The sequence below is a fragment of the Geospiza fortis genome, unplaced genomic scaffold (genome assembly GCF_000277835.1).
Source record: "Geospiza fortis unplaced genomic scaffold, GeoFor_1.0 scaffold95, whole genome shotgun sequence".
Lineage (NCBI taxonomy): Eukaryota > Metazoa > Chordata > Aves > Passeriformes > Thraupidae > Geospiza > Geospiza fortis.
Window position 1 is genome coordinate 4,982,501 of NW_005054333.1, and position 24,272 is coordinate 5,006,772.

The window sequence follows — 24,272 nt, forward strand, 5'->3', positions numbered from 1 at the left end:
TTTCCCTCAGTGCCTAAAAATCTAATTCCCCTTCTGTTGAGCTGAGTATTTAGCTATGAATCAGTGAAAAATCAGAATGAAGTGTGCATTCATACAGGCGTATACTGGGATTTACACTCCTACTTTCCTTATTTTAAACAGTGCTGGCTTTTTAAATGTCAAAAAATTTAAATTTAAAGTTTTTTTAAGGAGAAGGAGTTGTTTTGACAAGGGAACATAGTTTGTTGTACAGTAAATGTGAAAGTGGTAAATGGCATTTAACTTCTCCATGCTCTGCAGTATTCTTCACCTTTACTCTTAAATTTTACTGCTACAGATTGTTTTTATTAATGTTCAGGGAAACATTGCTGTAGAGAGTTATAGTACTTTCAGCAGAGGATGGCTTGTGCAGCTACTTATGGAGCAGCAATGAAACACAACTTGAGCCACTTATTCAGATATTTGCAGTGCCTGTTCAGAGCATAAGAAGGAGGTTGCATCAAAACTGAGTCCAGGCTTCTGGAAACCAGCAGGTTTGTGTTGGTGGGTTTTTCTTAAGACCAAGTGTATCAGTCTAGTCTGGTGTAACCAAACTGCTCAGATCCTTGCACAAGGATGACTTTTGCAAAGGACAGCTCTGCTGAATAAAAGAACAGCAAACACCCCAAAACCTTGTATCATCCACATTATTTAATATTCCCCTTTTCCTCTATGAATCCCAGTGCTTGTAAGGATTGAGGGTAGTTTTTTTTCAGATCTGTACAACTACAGAGTAATAATTACTGCAGAGTGAGTGCAACAGTGTAAACTTGCCTCCTTTGTGATTGCATTTCTTTTGTTTCCCCTTTAAAATTAGGGAAATCATTCTAATTTTATTAATAATGTGGTTGAACAATAAGCCTCAACATTTGAGAGCTTGCTGGGGACTGAATACATTCTGCAAATGGAAAGCTCACTGCTTTGTAGAAGGCCTTAAATGCAAGTAGATGGAAGTGAAGATCACTCTTACACCCTAGGTATAATTAACTCATTTAATTGTGGCCCTTTTCCTTGAATCATTCCAGTGATCTAACTCTTCATTTGACTGCTTCTTCACAACTGACTCTTAAAAGTAATTCGTAGTTCATAAGCTGTCAGCTAATACTCAGCATTCACATTCTGAATTGTTTTGTTTTGCTACATATAGGTCAAATGCTATTAACAAAGTGCATCTCTTGAAATCTTAATTTCTAGTTTAGATAATTGCATTCAAAAATTTGTGGCTATTTGTAAACATCCTCTTAAACCTTACCTGTCAGATTAGTGCATGAGTTGGCCTTAATACTGGGACCCTTTAAGGTAGACTGGAAAATCTCACAGATCTTGGTGAATTTGTGATTAACAAATTTCATTATAATATTTCTTTAACTTTAAGGGGGATTTTAGTAACTTAGTTTTAAGTGTTTAAAATATGTACACCCTAATTTTGATGACTGAGTGATTAGGTAGCCACTACATTGTGTGTTTTACTCAAGAAATTTTCTGCACTCAAAAAACCTATGCTTCCCCTTTGTTCCAAGGTTCATGTTTTTGGAGGCTGAAGGCTTAGACAGCATGTAATTGTTGTTGTTTGCAAAGCTTTCATCTCTTTGTTAGCGCTGTGGAAACCTTTACTGTGGATTTTATTTCAGTTCAATTTTGCAGCTCAAGTAACTCAAGCACTTGAAGGTGGTGTACTTGTTCCACCAGGATCACTCCACGTTATAAAGTGTATATAATTTTTGCTTCTGTTTGATCCCAGACTTCAGTTCTTGAGTCTTGCCTGCAACTCCTCTCCACTTACTTTTTTCAGTGCCCAGCCCTCACAGTAGGGACTAGGTCAGGTTGCCCTCTTTCCTCCCCTTTCCCTGGAAACAGCCACATAAACGAGGAGAGGTGGGTTTAAAAAAAAAGGGAAAAAAATCTTCTCTAGCTGTGGGGATTGACCTGTGTAATGTCAGGTATAGGTGTTACAACTGCTTGGGTAACTGGGCTGCCCTGTGAGTTACAAGACAGCTACACATGGTCTGCACTCAGGGGCAGGAATTTTGTCATGCCAGCCTATCTAGGGAGGTGAAGTACATGGTGCGCACTGACGGCTTCAGGGAAAGTTTTGGATGAGGATATCCAGCACCCATGTGCCTGTAAGCCTCTGTAAATGCAAATAACAGCTCCCTCCCTTCAGCAGCCTCTTGTCTGTCAGAGCCTCGTTGCTTAGAGGCCAAACCTACACCTCTGGTCCACAGCAGTGCTGTCCTCAGTAGATCTGCTGGGAAGCCGAAGGCATGGCATGCATCCTATGGACGACCATCTCAAAAAGGGAGAAGGAAAATCTTATAGCTCCAGAAAAATGCTTCAATCTTTTTATAGTTTTTCCTGGTTATAAAGAGATTCGAGATATTCATGAAGTGGTTGTTAAGGACTTATCTTTTTCCTGAAAGCTTGTCATTTTGCATCTTGTGCACAATAGAGGGGATGTCTCAGACGTGATCTCCATCTGAGTTATAATATGCTACCTTTTTATCTGCATTAATCTGTGAACTAAATCCGTTTTACAGGATTTTCCTCTGTGATTCCCTCTATCGTTTTTGGATAGTTGCAAGCAGATCTTAGCAAAAATTCTTAATGTTAAAATATAGGACAACCTTCCCAGGAAAGATTTCCCTGGTATCAAGCTCTGGCTTGGCTCTGTTTCCACAGAGCACAGTCATATCTGTACCAGAGGGAACACTTTTCATACATGTGGCCTCTTCTTGAAATTATGCCTGTGCCCTTGTGGAGAGATTTCTTGGAATTTGTAATTGTTGGTAGGTTCCAAAAGATGATTTGAAAATTGATTTTTTTTTTTAGTCTGACAGATATTTGTTAAAATTGCAGGATTCCAGCTTTACAGAAGGCATTTTTTGAATGCACAAACTATTATTGTGCTGAAACTAAAAATATCAGGCTAGCACCAGCCTTGTAGAGCAGTAATGAAGTGGCATCAAGACTTTTAAATAGATACAGAAAATAGCTTTTAAAAGTGCTATTTTTGCACACACAGACAAAAGAGAATAAAGTGTATAGGAGAAATAAAATTTTCCTTGATAAAGCTCGCAATTAAAAAGAACACATTTTCTGTAATGACATGGAGGTAGCAAAATTGAGAGGACTGAAAGGTTGAGGGGGACAGGAAAAAACATAAATGTTTCTGTTCTAGTTTTCATGGCCTAGAGCAGGACATGGCAGCTTGCACTGCCAGGCTGAGCCACAGCCCTCCTGATGGAGACCAGTGCTTGGTGCCTTCACAGGAAAGTGTCAAAAACTGCCAATAAGGCACTGACTGCATCGTGGTATAGCCCCGTGAGTAAAGCAGAAAAATCATCCTTTATCCCAGTGTCTTTTCCAAACATTCTTTTAAGATTTGCTGGTTGCCTTGCTTTTGTGTAGTCTATCATTTAATCAGAGTTGGGTAATGAGTGTTCAGTGGGTAGTAATGCTCTTAAAACATTTTTTTTCTTTCCCTTTGGCAAACTACAAATGACATCGTAGAAGTAGCAAAGAGTGTTTCTGCTTAAGCTGGCCTCCCCAGTTGGAGAGGAGGCAGATGAACACAAGCTAGTGCTGCTGCTGCATCCTACTACGTTTCACAACACCCATCTGCCAGCCCGGCATGTGATCCCTCCCTCACGCCGAGCCGCAGAAATGTCCTGGTAGCCTGTCTGCCCAAGGAGGAGGGGGCCCCAACAGTGCCCACAAGGAGCTACTGGGAATGGGGATTAGCTCCATAAAACAGCAGCTCCTGCCTTTAAGGACCAGTCAGTGTGACAGTGCTTTTTAATTTTCTGGAAATAAGGATGGGTCCTAAATCAGGAGCATTGACATTAGTGTTAACTTGGTTCATAAACTACAGCGTTATCTGAAACTGCTCTTGAAGTTACACTTTTAGCGTGAAGAGAGGGGAGATTAAGTATTGTAGCAGATATTGTGAGGTGCTTAATTGTATTCAGATAATGTTGCATAAATAATTATTCTCTATGTTTTTCAAACTTGTTTTCATTTAATTTAGATGAAGGGTGAATACAAGCTGCCAATTTGGCCATCTCTACATGATTCGTTATTTCATAATACCTGTATCATATTCCCTCTCACTCCTTTCCAAAATGAATTATCCTGCTCCTTTTAATCTCTTTGTGAAGGAGGCCACCCATGCATCTAATAAGTGAGGTTTTTTGCTTTTCTCTTAAACATTTCTCAAGTACTTTTTTTAGCCTTGCAGACCATTTAATGCCATTTGTCAGCCTTGATACTATGATTTTTCTTTCTCCATCTCATGCATCTTTAGCATAATGTACACTAATCTTTCTTCCTTATCAGACATTAAAGAGACTATTTCCAGCTTAGGGTGTAATGTGGGAACATGAAAGCACATGAGAATTTTTTGTGTGCTGTGTTCAGCACCTGGGCTAATTTTGTAGCCCAAAAATTTCTTTTGAAATTTCTTCTATTTTCAGAGCTTTATTAGAATATTCTCTCAGTGACTTTTTCTATTGTATGAGTGTTTTTTTTTAGAAAAAAGAAGAGGGAGTTTTGATACTGATCTTATCTGTAAAGATTTATCATGTTGCTTATGCTTGTTGGATTCCTGCTTATACTTGGATTCCTTTTTTTTTTAGAAACAAACCTTCTATTGATAAATCATAGTAATTATACTTTAGGCAATTTCTGACTTAGCGGATTCAAGGCACGTACTTTTAAATGTTATTTCATATTAGTGTGGTTTTAAAGCATTTAGCCCTATCTTTCCTTTACCTTTTTTTAATATAAACAGCGTTGTGTGTGTATATACAATTTAAATGGTCCGGCAGTATTATCTGGAAATGCTTAAACACATGTGGTATGTGGAGTGAGTTATAATAGATGTACTCACAGTTGCACATGATGCTCTACCTGAGACCTATTTTCAGTTGCTTTCTATGTTTTGCTTAATTCAAAACACTGAAATTGAAATAGTGCACAACATCCCTTACCTCCTTATTTCTTTTAATTGAGCATTTCAGAAGTCCTACAGTGACAGCAAGGTAAATGGAGACCTGGTGTTTGCTCTTAGCACTGTAGGGAGGGATGTTGGCTGGGGCCAGAGGGTGGCTCTGCTGTCACCAACTAGTCCAGCTTGTGCAGTGGAGATGAGCAGTCCATAAAAGCTGTGACCCAGTTATTCACCACACACTTTCTTAATTTGGTAGCAAGTCGAGGGCTTTGAGGAAGACAAACCCTTTTGGTTAAGGGGAATTGTTGCCATGGCAAACTGAATCCTGCACGTTCTGGTCTCTGGTGCTGGGCTACCCTCCCTAAGCAGAAGTTGCTATTAGTTGCTAACAGTGCCTCCAGCTTGTCTTGTGATGAGCCTGAGGTCCTTCCTGCAGAAGTGCCGTGTTCCCCTTACTACCAGAAGTGGCTTTGAAGCTGCCCTTTGAACACACAGACGTGCTGAGCACTATGGAAAATCAAGCCCTTGGTGTCCAAATTGGTCACTCAATTAGTAGTTCCTTTGACAATTTTTTCTTTGTTCTCTGTGGTTCGGCATTACATTCTTAAAACCCTGGTAATGCCACCTAAACAGAATTGTATTATAGGGTAAACTTATTATTAGTTTTGAACATTTGGATATAACTGTAAGTTCCCAGGAGAAGAATTCACTCCAGGGTTTGTATGGGATGTGGTAAATAAGCCAGAGTTATTGTTTTCAGGCGCTGCCTTTCTGGTGTGTGCAAACAATGACTTCAGCAGCTTCCAGGCTTATTTTTCTGATTCTTCCAGACTATGGTCATGGTTTCATGAGACAGTAAACTGGGTTTTGGAGGGCCTACAAGATGAAAAACACCATCACCACACGCTGCAGTGCATTGAGCCATTGCAGACTAGCTTTGCCTATTCTAATGCCTTCACAAGGTTTTGGAAAAATAACTGTCCTGGCAGACTGAATTGGGTATTCCATGTCCATGCTGCTTTGCCTTTACAAGAAACCAGCATGCCCTGACCTTTCTGGTGAAAATGGACAAAGTTACTATGTTTGGGGTGTGGAGGGGTGGCAGTGATGCAGAGAGGCTGCCCAGGCTGGGAGATGCACTGGGTCACCTGGAGCAGAGTTCACCTGTCCACCACAGTCTGCGTTCAGGTAATGCAGTATTATCCAAGTTATACCTTTCAAAAATAACCCTCAGGAATTTATTAGGGTCTTCTTCAGTTTCATTTTCCTTGTAAAGCCATGCTAGCTGGGATCCTTGTTGGGAATATTGGTTTTTTCTACCAACCAAAAATAATGCCAAACTGAAGGTGTTTTGAGGATCCTTTTTGCCATGGTCAGTTATTGGCAGCTGATGTGGCTGTGAGAGGAGCAGCACCTCTGCAAAGGTAATATCACACCTCCAATTCACAAAATGCCAGGTCTGCTCCTGCTGCACTGCAAATTCTAGTACACCAGGGCCTGGTGGGGGCCACATCAGACTTGTTAGGCTCAATTAATATAATTAATGGAAAATGGCATTATGGTGATCATTTTGTTGTTGTTTTGTGGTGGTTTTTTGTTTGTTGGGTTTTTTTGTGTGGTTTTTTGTGGTTTTTTTGTTTGTTTGTTTGTTTGTGGACTTAGGTATATCAAGAATGTATTCAGCTGGCATTGGTGGTTCAGCCAGGCTCAGTATCTGTGATATCAGCACTGCTCCTTACCCACCCACATCCTCCTTTCCTTACCTGGCTCTTTTGTTTTCCTTCACACCTCACCTCCATTAAATCAAAATTGTTTATTTGTTAAATCACATTATACATTCAAAGTCTTTGCAGTCAAACATTTCTGTGTGGTTTTTCAACTGAATTGCCCTAATACTTCTGTCTCTTTTAGCCTCTGCTATTTATGATTTCAGTTGTGTTGTCTAATTTTAATTCCTTGTCAACATGACACAGGAGTCATGGAAACAAGGGGGTGGTGGTGGTGTTCTAATGGATTTGGTCTACACAAGAGGAGAAAATAACTTCAGGTTCTCCAGCACCACTGTGACGTTCCTGTCGCTAAGTGCATGTCTGAGAGAGAAACAGTATGGATAACTGTGCTTACAGACCAGATGTCTTGAGACTAATTTCCTTACAGTGTACAGCAGAAGTCCTACAGCACTATGAGATGATGTGTATAAAATAGTCTGTTCTGAAAGTGCAGAAAACTGCTCTGATTTGTTCAAAAGTGCTACCTCTAAACCTGTGAAATCTGTACGAGAACTGCGGTATTTTAACGTGTGCATCGAGCTCTCGGTTTCACTGAAGAGTAATGTTTCCTTCCTTTTTTTTCCATGTAAAGCAGCCTTGATTTGTGGGGCTTGGTGTAGGGTAATGCTGTTTATAATGAAGTCAGAATTGGCTTTTAGAGCCTGATGAATGAAAGTCCACAGTATAAGACTGCAGCTTTTTGTGAGAGAGACATCTGTGCTATAACAAGAGCAGGAGACCCAATTTAGACAACTGCTAGAAGGAGAGCTCAAGAAAAGGAAAGACCTTTTTTTTTCTAGCTTAGATTAAATATTTGTACAAATAAACTTTTCAGCTGCTCATCAGAATTGCTGCTGCACCACCAACTTGGCTTTGAATTTTGTTCTGATTGCCCAACAAGGCTGTACTAGAAGAGTGTTACGGAAGAGCAGCTCAAACAAAACATGTTTGTTTTGCAGCAGAACTATGGGCTTTGGGCTAGAGAGAGAAATTTGGGGAGAGGGAAAAGATAGTGAGAGACATACGAAGAAATGAAAGATGTGAATAGAAACTGACTGTTGCAGTAAATACATGTAAAGCAAGAAACACGGGCAGGAATTGAGTTCTGTGTTTTGAAAGTGAGCTGCAAGAGAGGATCTGGCTTTGAATATGACTGCAATGACTTTTCCCAACTGGATCAGCTGGTTCAGTTAAAAGTGTTCTCACCCATGAAGCTTGCTCCTCACACACACACATACCCCAGCTGCTGCTGAAACTTTTGTACTAGTGCATTTTTAGTTAAAAGGCTACCTCTGCAGTGTTGATCACACTTAAAGTCCTGCTGCATGAGGCTGATGGTGATGAAAATTCAAGTTTTTCCTGAAACAGTGCTGTAGAGAGCAAGCGTCTTTGACCAAAGAGGATTGTTTCTCATTTTGGTTAAAGCAAGCTCCAATCCTTTGAGGAAACTTCTCATAAATCTATTGAGTAAAGCAACTCTTTTAAAAACATGGGAACCCAAATCACTTGGATTAAAGCCCAGATGGACACTGTCTCTGACTGAAATGGATCAGAAGAGGATTAAGGAGCAGCATAAGTGGAGAACTTCTGCTGGAGAGGGGTGTGATGCTGTACATGCCATTCTGGGCTGCTCCTCCGCATTAACAGCAAAGCAGCCTTGGAGTTCTTAGGCTCCTGGGAGCAGATGCAAGGGATAGTGTGGTGAGAAGTTTCTGATGGCTGATCACAAACATGCTGAAAGTACTTTTTAGAGAAAATGTGTCTTTTAAAAGTTGTGTGGATTCAGCTTTAAAGAATTTCTTTTCTTAGTGAAGATGGTGACTTTAATATGTGGGTCACAATAGAAAGGTATGCTTAGCCCAGAATATAAGTTTAATATAGAAATACGTTACAAAGTACTGATTTATTATTACGAAGCACACTGTTGTGGTACCTTTGGAATTCTAGCACTGCTCTGCCTGTATGAATAAGGCTGAAAATGAAATTGTTTTGAAATGTTGCAGCTTTGGGGGCCATGAGCTGGTGGTCTGCACAGTTCAAACATAACAGCTAAGCACACTTGCTCATGTTGTGGCACGGTCTGCGGCGTAGAGCAGCACAGGTGTTGGCATACTGTAGGGACAAAGGAATTGCTTTATCAGACTAATGAACTCTTTGCTATCTTATTTCAGCTAAACATCTTAGAAAGGATCTCTAAGCCAGGAAAGGCTTTGCTTTTCTTCTTTTAAATCCCTGACCCCACCTGGGATTCTGTTCACCCACTGGTTTCAGTGGATCCCTTAAGCAGTCTGTGGAAGAAGGTTTTCCTCTAATCTCATGCTGTGGCTCTCTTCGCTTGTGTGAGGTACAGCTGCAGACCTGCAAGACCTCACAACTCTCCCACTCATATGTGCCAGTGTTTTAATTGTCTTAAAAGGATCTTCCAGAGACTTTTAATTTATTTTAATCCCCTGGAGCATCTCTGCTTCAGTAATATTTAGCAAATTTCAGTGTAAACATTCACTTAGATTCCAATTGTCAGATACGAGAAGCAAGAGAAAAATTATTTTTTAGGGGATTGAAAAGGGAAACTCTCAGACTAGGCTAATCTCTACTTGTAGAATGAGAGGACAATTAGCAACTTGTCTATGGAAACAAAACTCTTGCCAAGAAAACTTACTAGAGTCTCTACAAGAAGGATGGGGAAATTCTGCAGTTAGAAGCAGTAATGCATTGCTGAAACTTAGTGAGCACTGAATTGCCTTTTAAATACCTGGTTTGAAATGTTACCTTTGAAACATCTCTGTGCAGTTTAAACTTTAGTAGGTGGTAAAGAGTGGAAATTGCACTGATATAATTTTCTGTGGGTTTGGCATATAAAATACAGTTATAGTAAAAGTATGTGGTAGATTGATAGATTATAATTTAGGAATTGTAATCTCATGAAGATGTAGTCTGAATTTTACATCTTTACATTTTTAGGGACTGTGGGTTTGTGCACACTTGATTGCTGGTTATAGCAAAGGGAAGCGGCACAGATGCTTTTTTATGCCTACTGCTTTCCTTTATCTTCGCTTCCTTGTTTTCTTCCTTTCCCTAAGAGGTTTCCTCCCTTTCTTACTTACATTTCCCCTTAAGAGGTGAGCTGAAGAAATGTCATTTTGGTTACAGAACGGAGTGCAAGCTTACTTTTTCACTTCTTGGTGTAAATCGTGAACTTTTCCAGTATCAATTAAATTGGAGACAAAATGTTAGGATGCAATACACCAAAATGCTGCTGCACTTATGTCTGTGCTAGTTACTGCCAGAGTCACCATTTTCTGCAATATTATTTCTCACCAGGAAGAAAATAAACTCTATACCATGTGAATTTTAGATGTGGTACAACTGTGGGTGTGTTAATGCTTTTACTGGAATACTCTGACACCCTGATTTTTCCCCAGAAGCTCGTGTATTTCCCTCTTCTTCATCCTCCATTTGACAAGAATAAAACTATGCAAAATACAACTACTTAATTTAGATTTCTTTTGCCCCTTGTCACATACATTTACCTGTTTCTTCCTAGCTTTCTACTGAAGGAAAAATTAATTGTGACTTTCAAATAATGGTGAAGATACTGTTGTGAGTGGTTCCTCTGGCATGGTGATCTTTGAGAAATCTGTCAAAATAGTTGTGAAACAGCTCTTCATGTCCTGGTTATTCTTGTTACCTTCTCCACACAGACAATTCCCCACTAAGGAGGAGAATAACACTTTTATGTACAACCAAAGTGTGTTGGGAGGAAAAACCCCAATAACTCCAAACGGGGACAAAGATAGATATATGTTCTTGTTATACATGGAGAAAGTTTTATTTCAGATTTGCTGTTCCCTAATTCTTTCAGCCTCTGCTTTAGCCCACTCTGAGAACAGGTGACTGGAAGGTTTATTTTCAAGGTTTGGAATATACAGAATATACACTGCAGTGTGCCTTCCTGAAGTTGTACTTTGTATTTTCACATTAATGAAATTTTAAATGCAGATTTTCTGACATGAGAGAGAAAAAAAGCAATGTATGCTTGTTCTTCCTGGAATAATAATATCTTCTTTATTGGAATGGCTGTCTTAAATGATCTATAGTCTTCTACAATAATTTAAAAGATTCTGGTGGTTTTTAGAGGCTTTTTTGTTTTGTTAATCTGCTTTGAAATTTAAATCTGTAATTTCTTTTACCTCTTATAGGTGCTGGATAGTTTGTTAGCTCAGTATGGAACTGTGGAGAACTGTGAGCAAGGTACTGTTTCTACTCTCAATTTGCTTTAAAATTTGTAGTGGGAAGTGAGTGCACACTGAACTTACCCTCCTTTTGTTGCATTTTCCTTTCTAGTGAACACTGACACGGAGACTGCAGTTGTAAACGTAACATATGGCAATAAGGACCAGGCTAGACAGTAAGTATCTTTTTTTAGTTGTTCCTGTCACCTAACTTGCATTTTGGAGTTCATGTTGTTGTGACTTTACATGCGATTTTGCTTCTGATCATGTCACCATTTTAACAGCAAATTAAGACTTGACTTTTAAGAAAGTCTGGTGTAATTCGCCTTAATTAACAATTTTTAAAATCAGCTTTTCTTTCATTTTGATAAAAAGTAAATTAATAATTTCAAAAAATTTAAAAATTTAAGAAACTTGTTTTATTTGGGATAGCAGAAAGTTAATTTTCCAGTTGGAGAGGATAGAAATTACTGTTTAATGATTTTTTTAGCCATGTTTTAGTAATGCCCTCTTGCAGTGTTCATTGTTTTGTGTCTGTTTCTTAACAAACAATCATAGCACAAATAACATGGGGAAGAAAATGTAACTGCTAACCAGAATACAGGACTTTTTTATTAGAAAATTTAATGCTGCTTCCAACACACAAAGGGCATAATATGCATACCTAAAATAATTTATTTGGTATTTTTGAAATTTAGACCACCTACTTTATGCTTGCCTATATCTTCAGTAATTGAGAACTTTTAATCTAGATATTAAATGTTTTTAAATGTTTTACCTAATCATTGTTTGTGCATACTTTTCCTTTTAAAATCTGTATTACATACCATGCTAAAAGTTTAATTTTTCTTCTCTACCACAAAAAAAGGACTTGTGTGGTTCTTAAGTTTTAACCTGGTGACACATATTTACTTCCTCTCTTTCTAGTCATAGCAGGTCAAACAAAACCAAACTCATGGAATAGCCTACCACAATCTATTTTAACTTTGAAATTTCTGCCACCTTGTGGCAAACTAAAATCCGCAGTTAAGATGCAGGGTGTGCTTATGGTATGCATTAATTTGAAATTACAAATGAAATAATATTTGTACATATAATTAAGCAATTATCATCTGTGCGTAACTTGAATGCAACACATGTATTTAATCTTTCAAAGCATTAGGTTACTTGTAAATGTATTATAAACAAATGTGATGGGAAACTTGTGTCAGTGGTATCTCCTGTGTATGCTGGAGCCAAAGGAAATGATGTTTTCCTTGAATTCACTGTTTAACTTTTCCCAAAACCTGAATTGTTCTAACAAGTCCTTCAGGTTCTTCTGTTGCTTTTGATTCTGCTGCATAGCAATTAAGAAAGGCTGTATTTCTAGTTCTGAAAAAACTCATGGTGCAGTGTTACAGATTAATACTACATGTGCCAATTTCTCCTTTGAAAATATAAGGAAGTACTAAAAATATCATAGAAAGAAGTATAATATATTTTTTGAGCTGTGGTCTGTGATGTGGGTTTTCGGACTTGTGCACTCTCTTCTGAAGACAAAAACAACATTTTCTTCCCCAACATTAAGTGCTAAATTTTAGGGTCAATCCCAAGGAAATGCTGGGAAATGCAAAGACTGTGAAGAAGTGTCTAAGATGATATTTTTTTCTTTTTCATAAGAAACCATGTGACACTAACTGAGAACCTCTTGAGTTTGAAGCAGGCAAATTAGCATGCAGCATGGGTGTTGTAGGGGAGCTGAAGCAATACAGGTTGAATGATGGCAGTTTGGTTCCTTGGAACAGGTAGGGAACAGGTGGAGGAGCATTGATTTGCATTTGTGAATGGTTTCACATGACACGGGTTTTCTAAGCAGATGAGTCCATATTATGTACAAAAAATGTTATCTCAGATTGTCTGAGTTTGGGAGGTGACCTTGCAACTGTTTAGAAACCCCTAGGAGAAGTGTCTAGATCAAGGTAATTTTAGGGAAAAAAAATGTGAGGGATTGGAATGAAGGCTCACTACAGGACCTGCATGTGAGGAGGTTTTCCACAGTGACTGTTTCAGTGAAATGATTTTCCCAGACCTGACCTAGCTCTGCTGCTTGGAACTGGCTGTGGGGGATGGCAGTGGAGCGGGAGCAGCGTGCAAGTGCTGATAGCTGATAAAGGCAGTGCTGGTCATCCTAGGAAGGACATGCAGTAACAAGAACTGATTTTATCAAAAGCTGTTTAGGGCTGCAAAGAGTCAGCAGCAGGTAACAAGCTTTGTATTTTGGAATTCAGCTCTTTAGGAAAAATGGTGCTTTGCCATGGCTTTTGGATCAAACACCATGACATGAAGTTTTCAATGCTGCCACATACATTGGGTCCCTGGATCTAACTGCACCTCAGCTGTACTCTTTGCAATGCTCACACTAACCTCACAGTAGTGTTGGCTGACAGAACATGCAAAGTTGGATACTTCCCTGCAGGATATCTGCATGACATTGCCATGACTCTTGGAGTGAGTACTGGCAGTGTGAGGTGTGAGGGTGCTGTAACACAATCTGGAGATACTTTTGATAAGCAGTTCTAAGCAAGTGTGGTATGCATTGCTTGCAGGACAGTACTTTTGAATAACACTTGTGGCTTCACCCAGCTGGGAAACTAAGCTGCCTTCTGTCCTGCAAATCTAAGTGGTTGTAGAAGAGGTTTTTACCTCTAGGCTGGTACTACAGTTGTGGCATGTTCAGTTCAGGTCTGCATCCAAAATTAACTTGGATAATGAAAACACTGAAGATTGCTGCAGTCTTTTTGAAAAAAAGTCTTAGAGCACACAGCACCCAAAATCTGAGATGTGCATAGTTCCTGACTTCTAGCTGGGACAGAGGTCTATGTCTTTGACCTGTTGTGGTGGTGCCGCCTCTTTCCTAGCTGGAGAGGCACAGCCTGTCTTGTCAGAAAAAGCAGGATGCTGCTTCTGTGACCCCAGAGCAAGGGAGCAAGCATGGCAGATCTGGTACTTTTTGGCAGCCCAGGAGCATTGTGGAGAGATGTGCAGAGCAATGTGTGGGCCTTGGAAAGCCACCCTTTGCTCTCTAGCACTGTGAGTAGCAAAGAGAAGGCTGGCACTACCAGGTCTGACACCACATCCCTCCTCCCCTCTCCCTCTCCCCTCCTCCAAGCACTTGGGAGGAGGAGAGATTTGTTCCAGTTCTCAAACTGCCCCTGCTGCTCTCCTTCCCAGAAACTGGAGAGGGCTTTTTTGTGCACTGCTGAGGCATAGGCAATGACTGAATGTTGTTGTGGGTTGTGGAATATTTGGAAGAGAGGAGAGGGTTGAGGGACAGAGCCTGGACCCCGTGGTTCACCCTGCGCAACCCAAGCAGCTGCATGCAGGTGCTGAGGCAGCCTGGGACGTGCTTGCCAAAAGACAATCCCCCTTGTCCCAATATCAGTCCCTGATTGCAACCAGCAGGACATGCTGGCTGTGTCCTTATGACATGCTGCCACCTAAATTATGGCTGCTGTCTTCAAAAGTTATACCACCTTCCCTTTCCCTCCCCCAAAGATTCCAGTGTGTAGGGGTCTAGTACATACTACAGGATTTAGCTCTACCCAGATTTTCAAAGTCCACTTGTGATCACCTCTTAATCAGAATAATTGCAAAAAAAAATTTATTACCCTTTCAATGAAGCACACATCTGTGTGTGTATGCACAACATGTATCCTTGAATAAATGAGGGTTCACATAACTAATACTTTTACATGCCATTGTGGGTCAGGGCTAATGTTGCCATAGGAATGATAATACTGAAAATTCAGTGGTGTATTATAAGCTTAGGTTTCATTTTGGCTTTGTTTTCAGAAGTACTGGTGAGACATATATTTTTATTTAATGTAAAAAAAATTATGCTAAAGAAAATTTATCCTATATGTCTTCTCATATGCAATTGTATCTGTTCAGGAATGAAAAAAGAAAAATGGTGTATGTAAAACTCTCATGTGGGAGTGAAATATTATGTTCTTCTATTGCTTAGTGTCATTGTGCTATCAGTGGAAGAATGATTTCCAGCACAAGACTTGATGCTTTTACTGTAATAATTTATCTAAGGTGTTTAACTTCCACTAGCATCAAAAGGGAGAAGGCTGGGCAAGCATCCTCTTGTAGGGAGCTCATGAGAGGACTGTGGTGAGATGTCATTTTGATGGGAAAAACTCGGGTGACTAATTTACAGAATACTTGTTTAAAGGTTTCATTTTCGTGTAGGAACTCTTGGTTCTGGGCAGGTGTCACATGAACATGAGCCAGGCTAATATCCATCTTATCAGTGCATAGACAGTAGTTGCTGCAGTCTCTTAATGAATTCATTTTATTAAAAAATTCAGAGCTATGCTAAGAGATTTCTGTGCACCAGCTCTCGCTGGTATGCGAAATGGAAATATTTTCTGTTTCTACTAAATATAAATTTTAAACGATGGCTTCAGGGAGGAGGGCACCCTTAATGGGGCAGGTAGCTGATTTTTTCTCCATCTTTGTCCTCATTGGGTGACTCTTTAGGCTTTCAGCCTCTGTGTAAAAGCTGTTTTGTGGGTTGTTTCAGCAGTGCTCCCTGAGAGGGGTAGCCTGCATGGCCTTTATTAACTTGTGCTTGTGGAAGGAGAGCCCCCAGCACTTGGGAAGGCAGAGGTCTTTGTGGGAGGACAGAGGTGGTGTTGCTGTGTTGTGGAGCTCTCCAGGTGGTCAGTCAGTGAGAGGAGCATGTGCTTTACAGAAGGAGCTTGATGTAACCTATGTTTGGTGGAGCACAGCAGTGATAATAGCTTTGCCTGGAACAGACACCCCTAGTGCTGTGAAGAGCTGGTCACTTGCTTTTAGCTGAGACTTCCCTTGAGTGCAAGGCTGGCTCTCCTGATAGCAAGTGCTGTCCTAGATGCTGTTCTACAGCAATTTTTCATCCATCTAGAAGACAGTTCTTAACCACTTGTCTCTTCCTGGATTTTCTTCTGTATCTGTCTCTCCAGCCCCCAAAGCAGTGCCTAAATGCCTCTAAAACTCAGGTTATGGTGCTGAAGGGCTACTGAATCATCACATTGCCTAATTCTAACCCTATGTTTAGTGCCACAGAATTGATAAAAATTAGTCCAGAACAGCTGAAGAAAAGTGTATGACAGTACTTTAAATGCCTAGTGAAAATTGTCAAATATTGGAATGTGAAGGCCAGAATCAACAGCCAAAGGGACCTTTCAAAAGCTGGGTTTTTTCTCTGTAAGAAATGCACTAGAACAGTGTATGTGCGACATCCACTGCAAATCAGTTATCTTGGCATTCCACTGTGTGTACCCAAATCAGTGTAGAATATGGAACCACGTACCCAGGAAATATCAGTTCCACAAAAGGCTTGAGAGATCAGTATTTAATTACTGATCCTTCTTCTGATTTCCCACCATTGGAGCAAGTCAAATTATAAAACAAGTCAGGCTGTAAAATATGGAGAACTCAGTGACTCACAGGGTGAATTAGTGTGTTGTTTTTCCATGTCATCATATGGCTTTGGTGGCCAGAGATTGTTCACTGCTGACATAATTAATTTTCCACAATGGCAAATGAACTTTTCTCAGTTTGCTTTGAATTTAAGGTACTTATAGACATATAGAACCATTTAGCAATTTATAAATTGTTATTAAGAAGAAAAATTCCAACCTTCTTTCTAGGAAAAGTATGGTGCACATATATGTATGTGTGTGTATATATATATATATATACTTGTTGCTGTAAAGTGTTTTTTGTGAAAGCATGATAGGTATGAAGCCTGGTCGCAAACAATAAGCCTAGGCTTTCCTTTCCCAACCACTTCTAAAGAAGAGTGAAAAGTCTGTTGCACTGATTTACTGTCAGGTTTTGTGTTAATGCTGGGATTCTGGTCAAAGATGTTTTAAAGCCAGAGGAGGCTGACACATTTTGGGAAAGAAACAATGCCTGAACTTGTCAAATAAATGTGTGGAGGGAAATGAGCTGGGATGGACGTTAATCTGGAGCCTATCAGCACATTTGCAAAATTGTTGGTGTTCATCTCTCCAACATCTTGATGCTTGATTCCAAAAGAAACAGGCCTTGTGCAACTGGATAGTCTGGCAGTGCTGTTTCCCATCCTGGTAGAAATTCAGGTTTCTGGTTGATTTCAGTGAAACTCGATCTAGAAACAGAGGTCATGCAACCAATAAGAAATTAGTGTGTTCAGGGTGTATGGAAAGGAAAGCTCTCAGACCCCTTTTCCAAGTAGGATGTCCAGAAAGAGAGAGAGACTTCAGTGAAATACCTTTCAGACATTGGAAATCTATGCAGAAATTAAAAATTGAAACAAATCCATAGAAACACAAGTCTCACTAGTCTGCTCACTCCTCTTCCTGTTTTGTAAACATGTTTTATTGTGTAATAAAATGCTCTTCAAAGTCCATGGAGTAAAAGATTAAAAATGTCAGCTCTGAAATAACCTCACCAAATTTTAATCCAGCTCGTTTGCCACTTGCTCTAAAGGATTCCTCTATTATGGGAGTAATTACACTCCTGGCAATTCCCAAAGGACCTGTGTCTCATTTGGTTAACGGAAGTATTTAATGAACAGTGATCAGTTATTCAATATTTTGCTTTCTTTGTTCATTGGCATTGCCTTGGGCCTTATTTATTATCAGCCCTTATTAAACATTGTCCCAAAGACACAAATTACTTGTTTTCTCATAAGCTCTTTACTGTCAGACTGGAGTATTTTGAGGATGCTGGCTCAACCCCTGGGAGACGAGGGACCTGTTATCCTTGGTATCCAAATACCATTTCTTAACTGGGCTTCAAGAGCTGCTTGTGACCCAGACTGTGAAATGGGACACCCAGGAGGCAAATAGTATTTTTCACTTGCTGGCCGTGAAAATGTAGGCAATTGGCTATCATCATCTTTTATCTCTGTAGTAGAGGCAGGCATAAAAGTGTTGCTGAGGCTAACGTGTGGTAAACTAGCAGTAGTGTCCTGCAAATGTGCATGAATGGAGGGGCTGGGTTAAGTCTCTGAATTCAGAGGCCTTCCTCCAGAGCATACAGTTGTTGGAGCTTTATAATGAAAATATTGTTGAGTTCTTTAATAAAAGATGGAGACTCTCTCCCTCCCACTATGGCCTTTAATTTAAATTTTGGTTTTAAAGAAAATCTGTCAGTAATCTTTGGTCCAATATTAAGTCTGGCATTTATAAAATACCCCATATCAGTGCATGTTTCAGTGATCAGTGTATTACTGATAATCTGAATAGTAATGCTTATTGCAGCAAAACTTGAAATGCCTTTTTGGGCATTTGTTTATTTTATTCCACTGGTTTACCAACGTGTTGCATGTAGCTTAGTTATTCCTCCTGTTTGCTAGATATTTAGTCTTATTGACTCTACTTTGTTTGTGAGTGGAAGGTGTTCTACTTTCTGGAAATCTGTCATTTTTGAGTTGAGTTGTTTTCCTCCTGTGGAGAGGAGACCCAAGAGCACCTGCAGACTTGTCCTTGGTTAGGAAGAGGGACTGAGCAGAGGGAATGCTGAGTGACCAGGAGGTTTTCAGCATGATGGACCCCAGCAAGAGAGGGTTGTGTACATTTGGGCAGCATCCCTCTGCGATGCTTTACTATAAGAACAAGAGAAACTGAAACAGCATTTTAAATTATTTCTAGCAACTTGGCTTTTATGGACAGTTTAACATAGACATGGGGCTTTAATTTCCTTGTTAACTTTTAAACTTACCTACAACGTGACTAATTAATAAGTTGCAAGGTGCTGTAGCAGTCTAAGGGGCACTTCAGATGCCATTGACTGACTTCGAGTGCTTCCTTTCCTGCTGAGGTGAAGGTGCTCTCTTCTTTCATAAAAATGTGTTTTTTAATTCCTGTCACAGCTATATCAGTTATTGCAAAAGCTCCAGCCAAATAGCTGTGCTGGCAAAAACCCTAATGAAGGTGCTGTGATAGCAGCTAAAAAGTTTTCCCTCTGGTGCAGCTTTAATTCTATTTGGGAAATTGATTTAAATTAAATCAGGCAAAAGAATGCTTTTGAGTGTATAAGCTCTGTCTCCTGTGAGGTTTTGCTGATAGGGTTGGACCAGCAAAACCTTTAAAGTGCATAGAAGCCCAGGACAAGCAAGAGCTAACTTGTAGTTCTTAATACGGTGGCTTTGTGTAATCAAAATCTTGGCTGAAGTGTTTCAAATGTAACTTTTCATCTTGGAATGTATTTTTCGTTTCACCACACAAGTTAGAGAGAACAGAAGTCTACATCTGAATAACTTGTCATTTCATAAGGCCCTGCGTGTGCTCGTGGGGCTTTTTTTAATCTCCTCTCTCCTCCCCTTTCCAAATCAACAGAGCAATAGAAAAACTGAACGGGTTTCAGCTTGAAAACTATTCCTTGAAAGTTGCATACATCCCTGATGAGATGGCAGCCCAGCAACCTCCACAACAACATCCCCAGGGAAGACGTGGATTTGGCCAGAGGGGTCCTCCCAGGCAAGGGTCACCTGGCGCAACCACTCGGCAGAAACCGCAGTCGGACGTTCCGCTACGGATGCTGGTTCCCACACAGTTTGTAGGAGCCATTATTGGGAAAGAAGGAGCAACAATCAGAAACATTACCAAGCAAACACAGTCCAAGTAAGTTATTTTACAAAACTGATTTATAGCTTTAATGTTGAGTCATCATTGCTTGTGTAAAGAGGAGTTTGTAAAACTTCGTTACTAACCTGTAAAACTTCATTACTAACCTGCATGGTCAGAGAGCAAATGAAGATACTAGAGAACAGGAAATATTTTGCAACATTTATTTAAGGAGTGGATTCTGTCCTTGATAAATGTTCAGATGTTATCTGACTTTTTTATCCCTCTTTAAAAGAGAAGTGCTAGCAGGATGGTACTCTGTTGGAGAGTTTTGCTTACAGATGTACTAATATAGTTCTGGCACAAAAAGTGAAACTGAAAGAGCTGTAATATGTTGTTCTGGGGACATGTGATCAGTGTGGTGATGTACCCAAGTGTCAAATGCTTATTCTAGTTTTAGTTAAGTTAGGGCATTTTTAGGATTTGTAAATGTTACCCATTCAAGATGTGGGGGGAAAAGCCCTAAACAAAGAACTTTTTTATCTCCCTTCACTTCTTCCCCCTCTGTTTCTGGAAAATACATTTGTTGCTATCAAGTTGCAGACCACACCAAAACACAGATTAAGGAAATGCACGGGAGGCAAAAAGCAAGCTGCTAAGTGACCTAAGAAGCTTAGAGCACTGGGGTCTAGAGACACTGGAAGAAGAGATTGTTTCCAGTGTGTGCTAAATCCTACCCACAAGGAAGAGCTCAGCACAGATGCAGAGGGGAGGTGGAGTTCTTATTCCAAGAATTTTTCCAGGATACCCCTGAAATCAGAGAATTAAAATGCTGATTTCAGCAGCCCACTGTAGGAGCCCCTAGTTCTGTAGTTGCAGCAGGCAGGACCTGGGAATGAGCTGTGTGTGAGGGGAATGAGGGTGGGCAGGAGCCTCAGTTTTGAGAGTAGTTAATGAGGATAAGGGACTCCTCTTTAGTTACACCCAACCCCCTACAAACAGGCTTAACCCTTTCCCCAAACCCAGGATTATCGTGATGCTCACTCCAAACTCTCATTAGCACAACGTAGCCCAGGAGACTATTTAGTGTGTTTAACAACACAGGTTTAAGAGATTTGTGGTGTCCTGACAAGACTTGGTTGTAATTTTTCTATGGGTAACCAATTTTTCAGGTGATATATAGAACATCTAATTCTTGGACTATAAAAATCCTGGAAGATTGGCATAAGGAAAGTTTTATGTCTAGAAGAAGGGTGGGTAGAGCAGAAATAATTGCAGGTTGCTAACTTTACAGATACGTGACTTTGAGAATGATGTTTTCACTGGTTTGGGGATTAAAAAAAGGAAATTTCGTCTACTTTCATTTCCATCAAGGATTGCCAAGATGGGTTTCTTGGAAAATGCTGCATTGTGAAACAAAATGAGTTTTCAACACTTGAAAGAATTGCAAAAATAAAGGGGCTTCTTGAAAAGCAGCATGGTTGTTTCAGTTAGAAAACAGCTGTTACATGTGGAAGAGGGGCAAAACCAAAAAGCAGAGGTGGAAAGAATATGTGAGCTGCAGTTATTGGCAGGGAAAAGTGATATCCCAGGCATTGTCTTTATGCAGGTCATAACTAATTTTTGTTAAATTCTTAGAGCTACATAAACCTGCTGTAGAACAAGGCTAGTAGTTTTAGGGTGGTAGAGGGTAGAGTAAAGGTAATATCAGGACAAAATCAGGCTGGAAAAGTATAAGAAACTACTCTTGTGGATGGATGCAAAGTACTACCATGCTACTTGCTAGCAGAGTAGTGCTGGGAAATTCTGCTGCTGAGGTATTTAAAATAAGATGGGACACAGCCTGACTGTCCTGCAGCGGCACAGTCACTCTAAGCAGACCGGTGGGCACTGGAAAGCTTGATGAGATGTTGTCTTCAGGGGTTTACCACATTGTCTATCAACTCCCCTGAACATCTCAATGGGAGTTTACCAAGAACAGGAGATCCCAGTGTCCACAAAGGTGGGGTTTTAGCTGGTAAAATCAGGATAGGAGAGGCTCTTCATAACACACAAATTTGTATTTAGGAAATGCTTAAGTAGTTGTAAGCTTTTCAAAATTAAACTACTAATATATAGTCACTGTTAGCTCAAAATAAATTAGTTTTACAACAGTTGGAAATACATAAGGCTTACCATAGAGTATGTGGTTACAGGTAGTGTTTTTCTTTCTTTCAAGAATTGATATTCATCGTAAAGAGAATGCAGGTGCTGCTGAGAAACCAATTACCATCCACTCAACTCCTGAAGGCTGCTCAACAGCTTGTAAAATTATTATGGAGATCATGCAAAAGGAAGCTCAAGATACTAAATTGTGAGTAAAAAGCATTTCATCGTGGAAGCATTAAAAGTTTTGAATTCTCCCTAGCTCCATTTAAAGACATAGTCTTTAAAGCTGTTACCAAGTGAATATTTGCTGTTATCCGTATCTAAGTAGGTAAAGGTACTGACATATTTCACCTTTCAGGACAGTGTACTTGCTTAATTAGCCCCAGCATGCTTTTGTGATTTCAGTTGTTGTCTGGCTGTGATTTTGAGGTGAGCTGGAGCAAATATGGAACTTTCTTGAGCAACTGACAGCTTTTAGTCTGAGCAGGCATAACAAGTTGTGAGCCCTCACTAAAAGCTTTAAGATCTATTTCTTTCCTCCCAAGAGCTCTGGTTACTTCAGTCTGAGCTTTATTTAGTTGAAGGCACACTGCAATTGCAATTAAGCTATAGGTGATATTGCTGAAAAGCCCATTGCACCTGGACTTACTCTGCACCCAGTGAAAACATGTGAATGGGAGTTGTGGATATTTCTATGAAAATTAAATTAATCCATAACATGCATAAAAGCTTGTACTTTGGTCTCCAAAAGTCTCACTAGATATAACTTCCATTACAGTACAGAAGAAATTCCCTTGAAGATACTGGCACACAACAACTTTGTTGGCCGACTTATTGGCAAAGAAGGAAGAAACCTGAAGAAAATTGAGCAGGACACAGATACTAAAATCACAATATCACCGTAAGTTTTTGGTGGCCTAATCTTTTGGTGACATGTCAAATGGCAGCAGTGCTGCTGTGGGATGTTCAGGTACAGAGTTCTTAGAAAAATATTCTGTGTGCTGAAGGCTGAGATAACAGCCCTTCAGAGGCCTTTCCATCATATGGATTAAACTATTACTTAAGCTCAGTTAAATTTTATGTAAACACTGAGTCTTCATTGTAAACTCAGTCAAGAGCAAGCCTAAAAATAACATAGGCTATGTGGAGCCTGTGTTGGACTGTATTTTAAGTGTCAGTTGTTTTTAACGTATTATACCATATGTAATGATGAGTGTTTGAAACTATAAGTCCGGATCAGTTCTGAGCTATGTGTGAAAATGAGTGAAATTAGTGATGTTTTAGTTTCCAGTATATATTAATTTTTTGGACTAGAAGGAAAGATATAGAGTAAATGAATACTGAAAAGGGTATCTTTAGTAGCAGTTCTGTCCCCCTTGACCACTAACAGCCAAATTACAATACATTGGCTAGTCTGCTGCAAAGTAATAGCTTTTTGGTCTGAGTTTGTGAGGGTATCTGAGATCTGTTCAAATTTAGCTGAGATTAAACAGGAGTTTGCACCTTTACTGGAAATCTGTAAATCACTGATTAGATTAACATCTCTGTAGAAGCTTGGCAGTCAATAGTAGTTTTACCCTGGAGTAATATCTTCAGAGAACCTCCTGTTCTGAATAATGAATGCTCTGGCATGAACTTCCAAGCATTTGAAGGCATCCTGGATTTGGCTTTAGCCAGGAAGGGTGAGAATTAGGCTTACAGGCTGTAGGAAAGGGAAAATGTTTGGAAGACACATGAAGATGTATGAAGAGGTGTGAATACATGCAGGAGACAAAAAAAGTAGTGCAGGAAATAAATGAGGACAAGGAAGCTGTGAGTAAATGTGGCTCTTCAAAAAGTGGAAACCAAATTTGGATGAAAGCACCTGAGGCTTTCCTTAAAGGTGTGTGAGTGTTTATGGAATTAGTCTGAGGAAAATAAACAAGTAGAGAAAAAGCACCAAATAAGTATGCTTCAAGAATAGATTTTATAAGGCCAGCATGCTCTCTTGAAAGTGCTCGCATAAATATTTTGTCTGCAAACAGTACACAGACTATTAATGCTAAAAGGAGATAAAATGTGTACAGAATACATGAAAAAACAGTCTTCATTCCATGAAATCCACTTGTCTTTATTGATGATGACACAAACAACACATTGTCTGCAAATAGCTACGGAGTAGTTTTTAATTTAGTGAGTTAAAGGCCTCTTTGCATTAAAATCTTGGCCTCAAGATTATATTTGCCATGCTATGCCTAAAATAATCCCCTGAAGTCATCTGGTGTAATCAATACGAAAATGAGAGCATATATGGCCATTGATTTTGTTATTTCTAATTAGTCTTTCTCAGGATCTCTTCATTCAGGCGTTTTGGTAAGCTTGTCCATAAATTCAAAGTAAGGCAGCTGGTTTGGGAAAGCGTTTCCTCTCTTCTCTGGGATGTTTCCCAAGACTTTCCTTCCTGAGGCAGTACTTCAGTGCTCATGCACTGGAGAGTCAAGGACTGCTGAGTGGATGTGTTCTGTGTCTGCCACTGCTTGGCTGAGCTGTGCAGGTGCTGCTGCTGTGCAGGAAGGCAAGGCCTCGTGTGCTGCTT

General features: G+C 39.8%; 1 protein-coding gene across 1 annotated transcript in view; it reads left to right on the forward strand.

The window, feature by feature from the left end:
- Positions 1-24,272, forward strand: part of IGF2BP3 (insulin like growth factor 2 mRNA binding protein 3) — an 87,874-nt gene that overhangs the window by 33,924 nt on the left and 29,678 nt on the right. The window contains exons 2-6 of the mRNA XM_031057621.1: positions 10,935-10,986; positions 11,080-11,143; positions 19,322-19,606; positions 21,768-21,902; positions 22,476-22,598. Of these exons, the coding sequence (XP_030913481.1) occupies positions 19,392-19,606; positions 21,768-21,902; positions 22,476-22,598 (473 nt within the window). The 5' untranslated portion in view covers positions 10,935-10,986; positions 11,080-11,143; positions 19,322-19,391. The remainder of the gene's footprint in view (positions 1-10,934; positions 10,987-11,079; positions 11,144-19,321; positions 19,607-21,767; positions 21,903-22,475; positions 22,599-24,272) is intronic.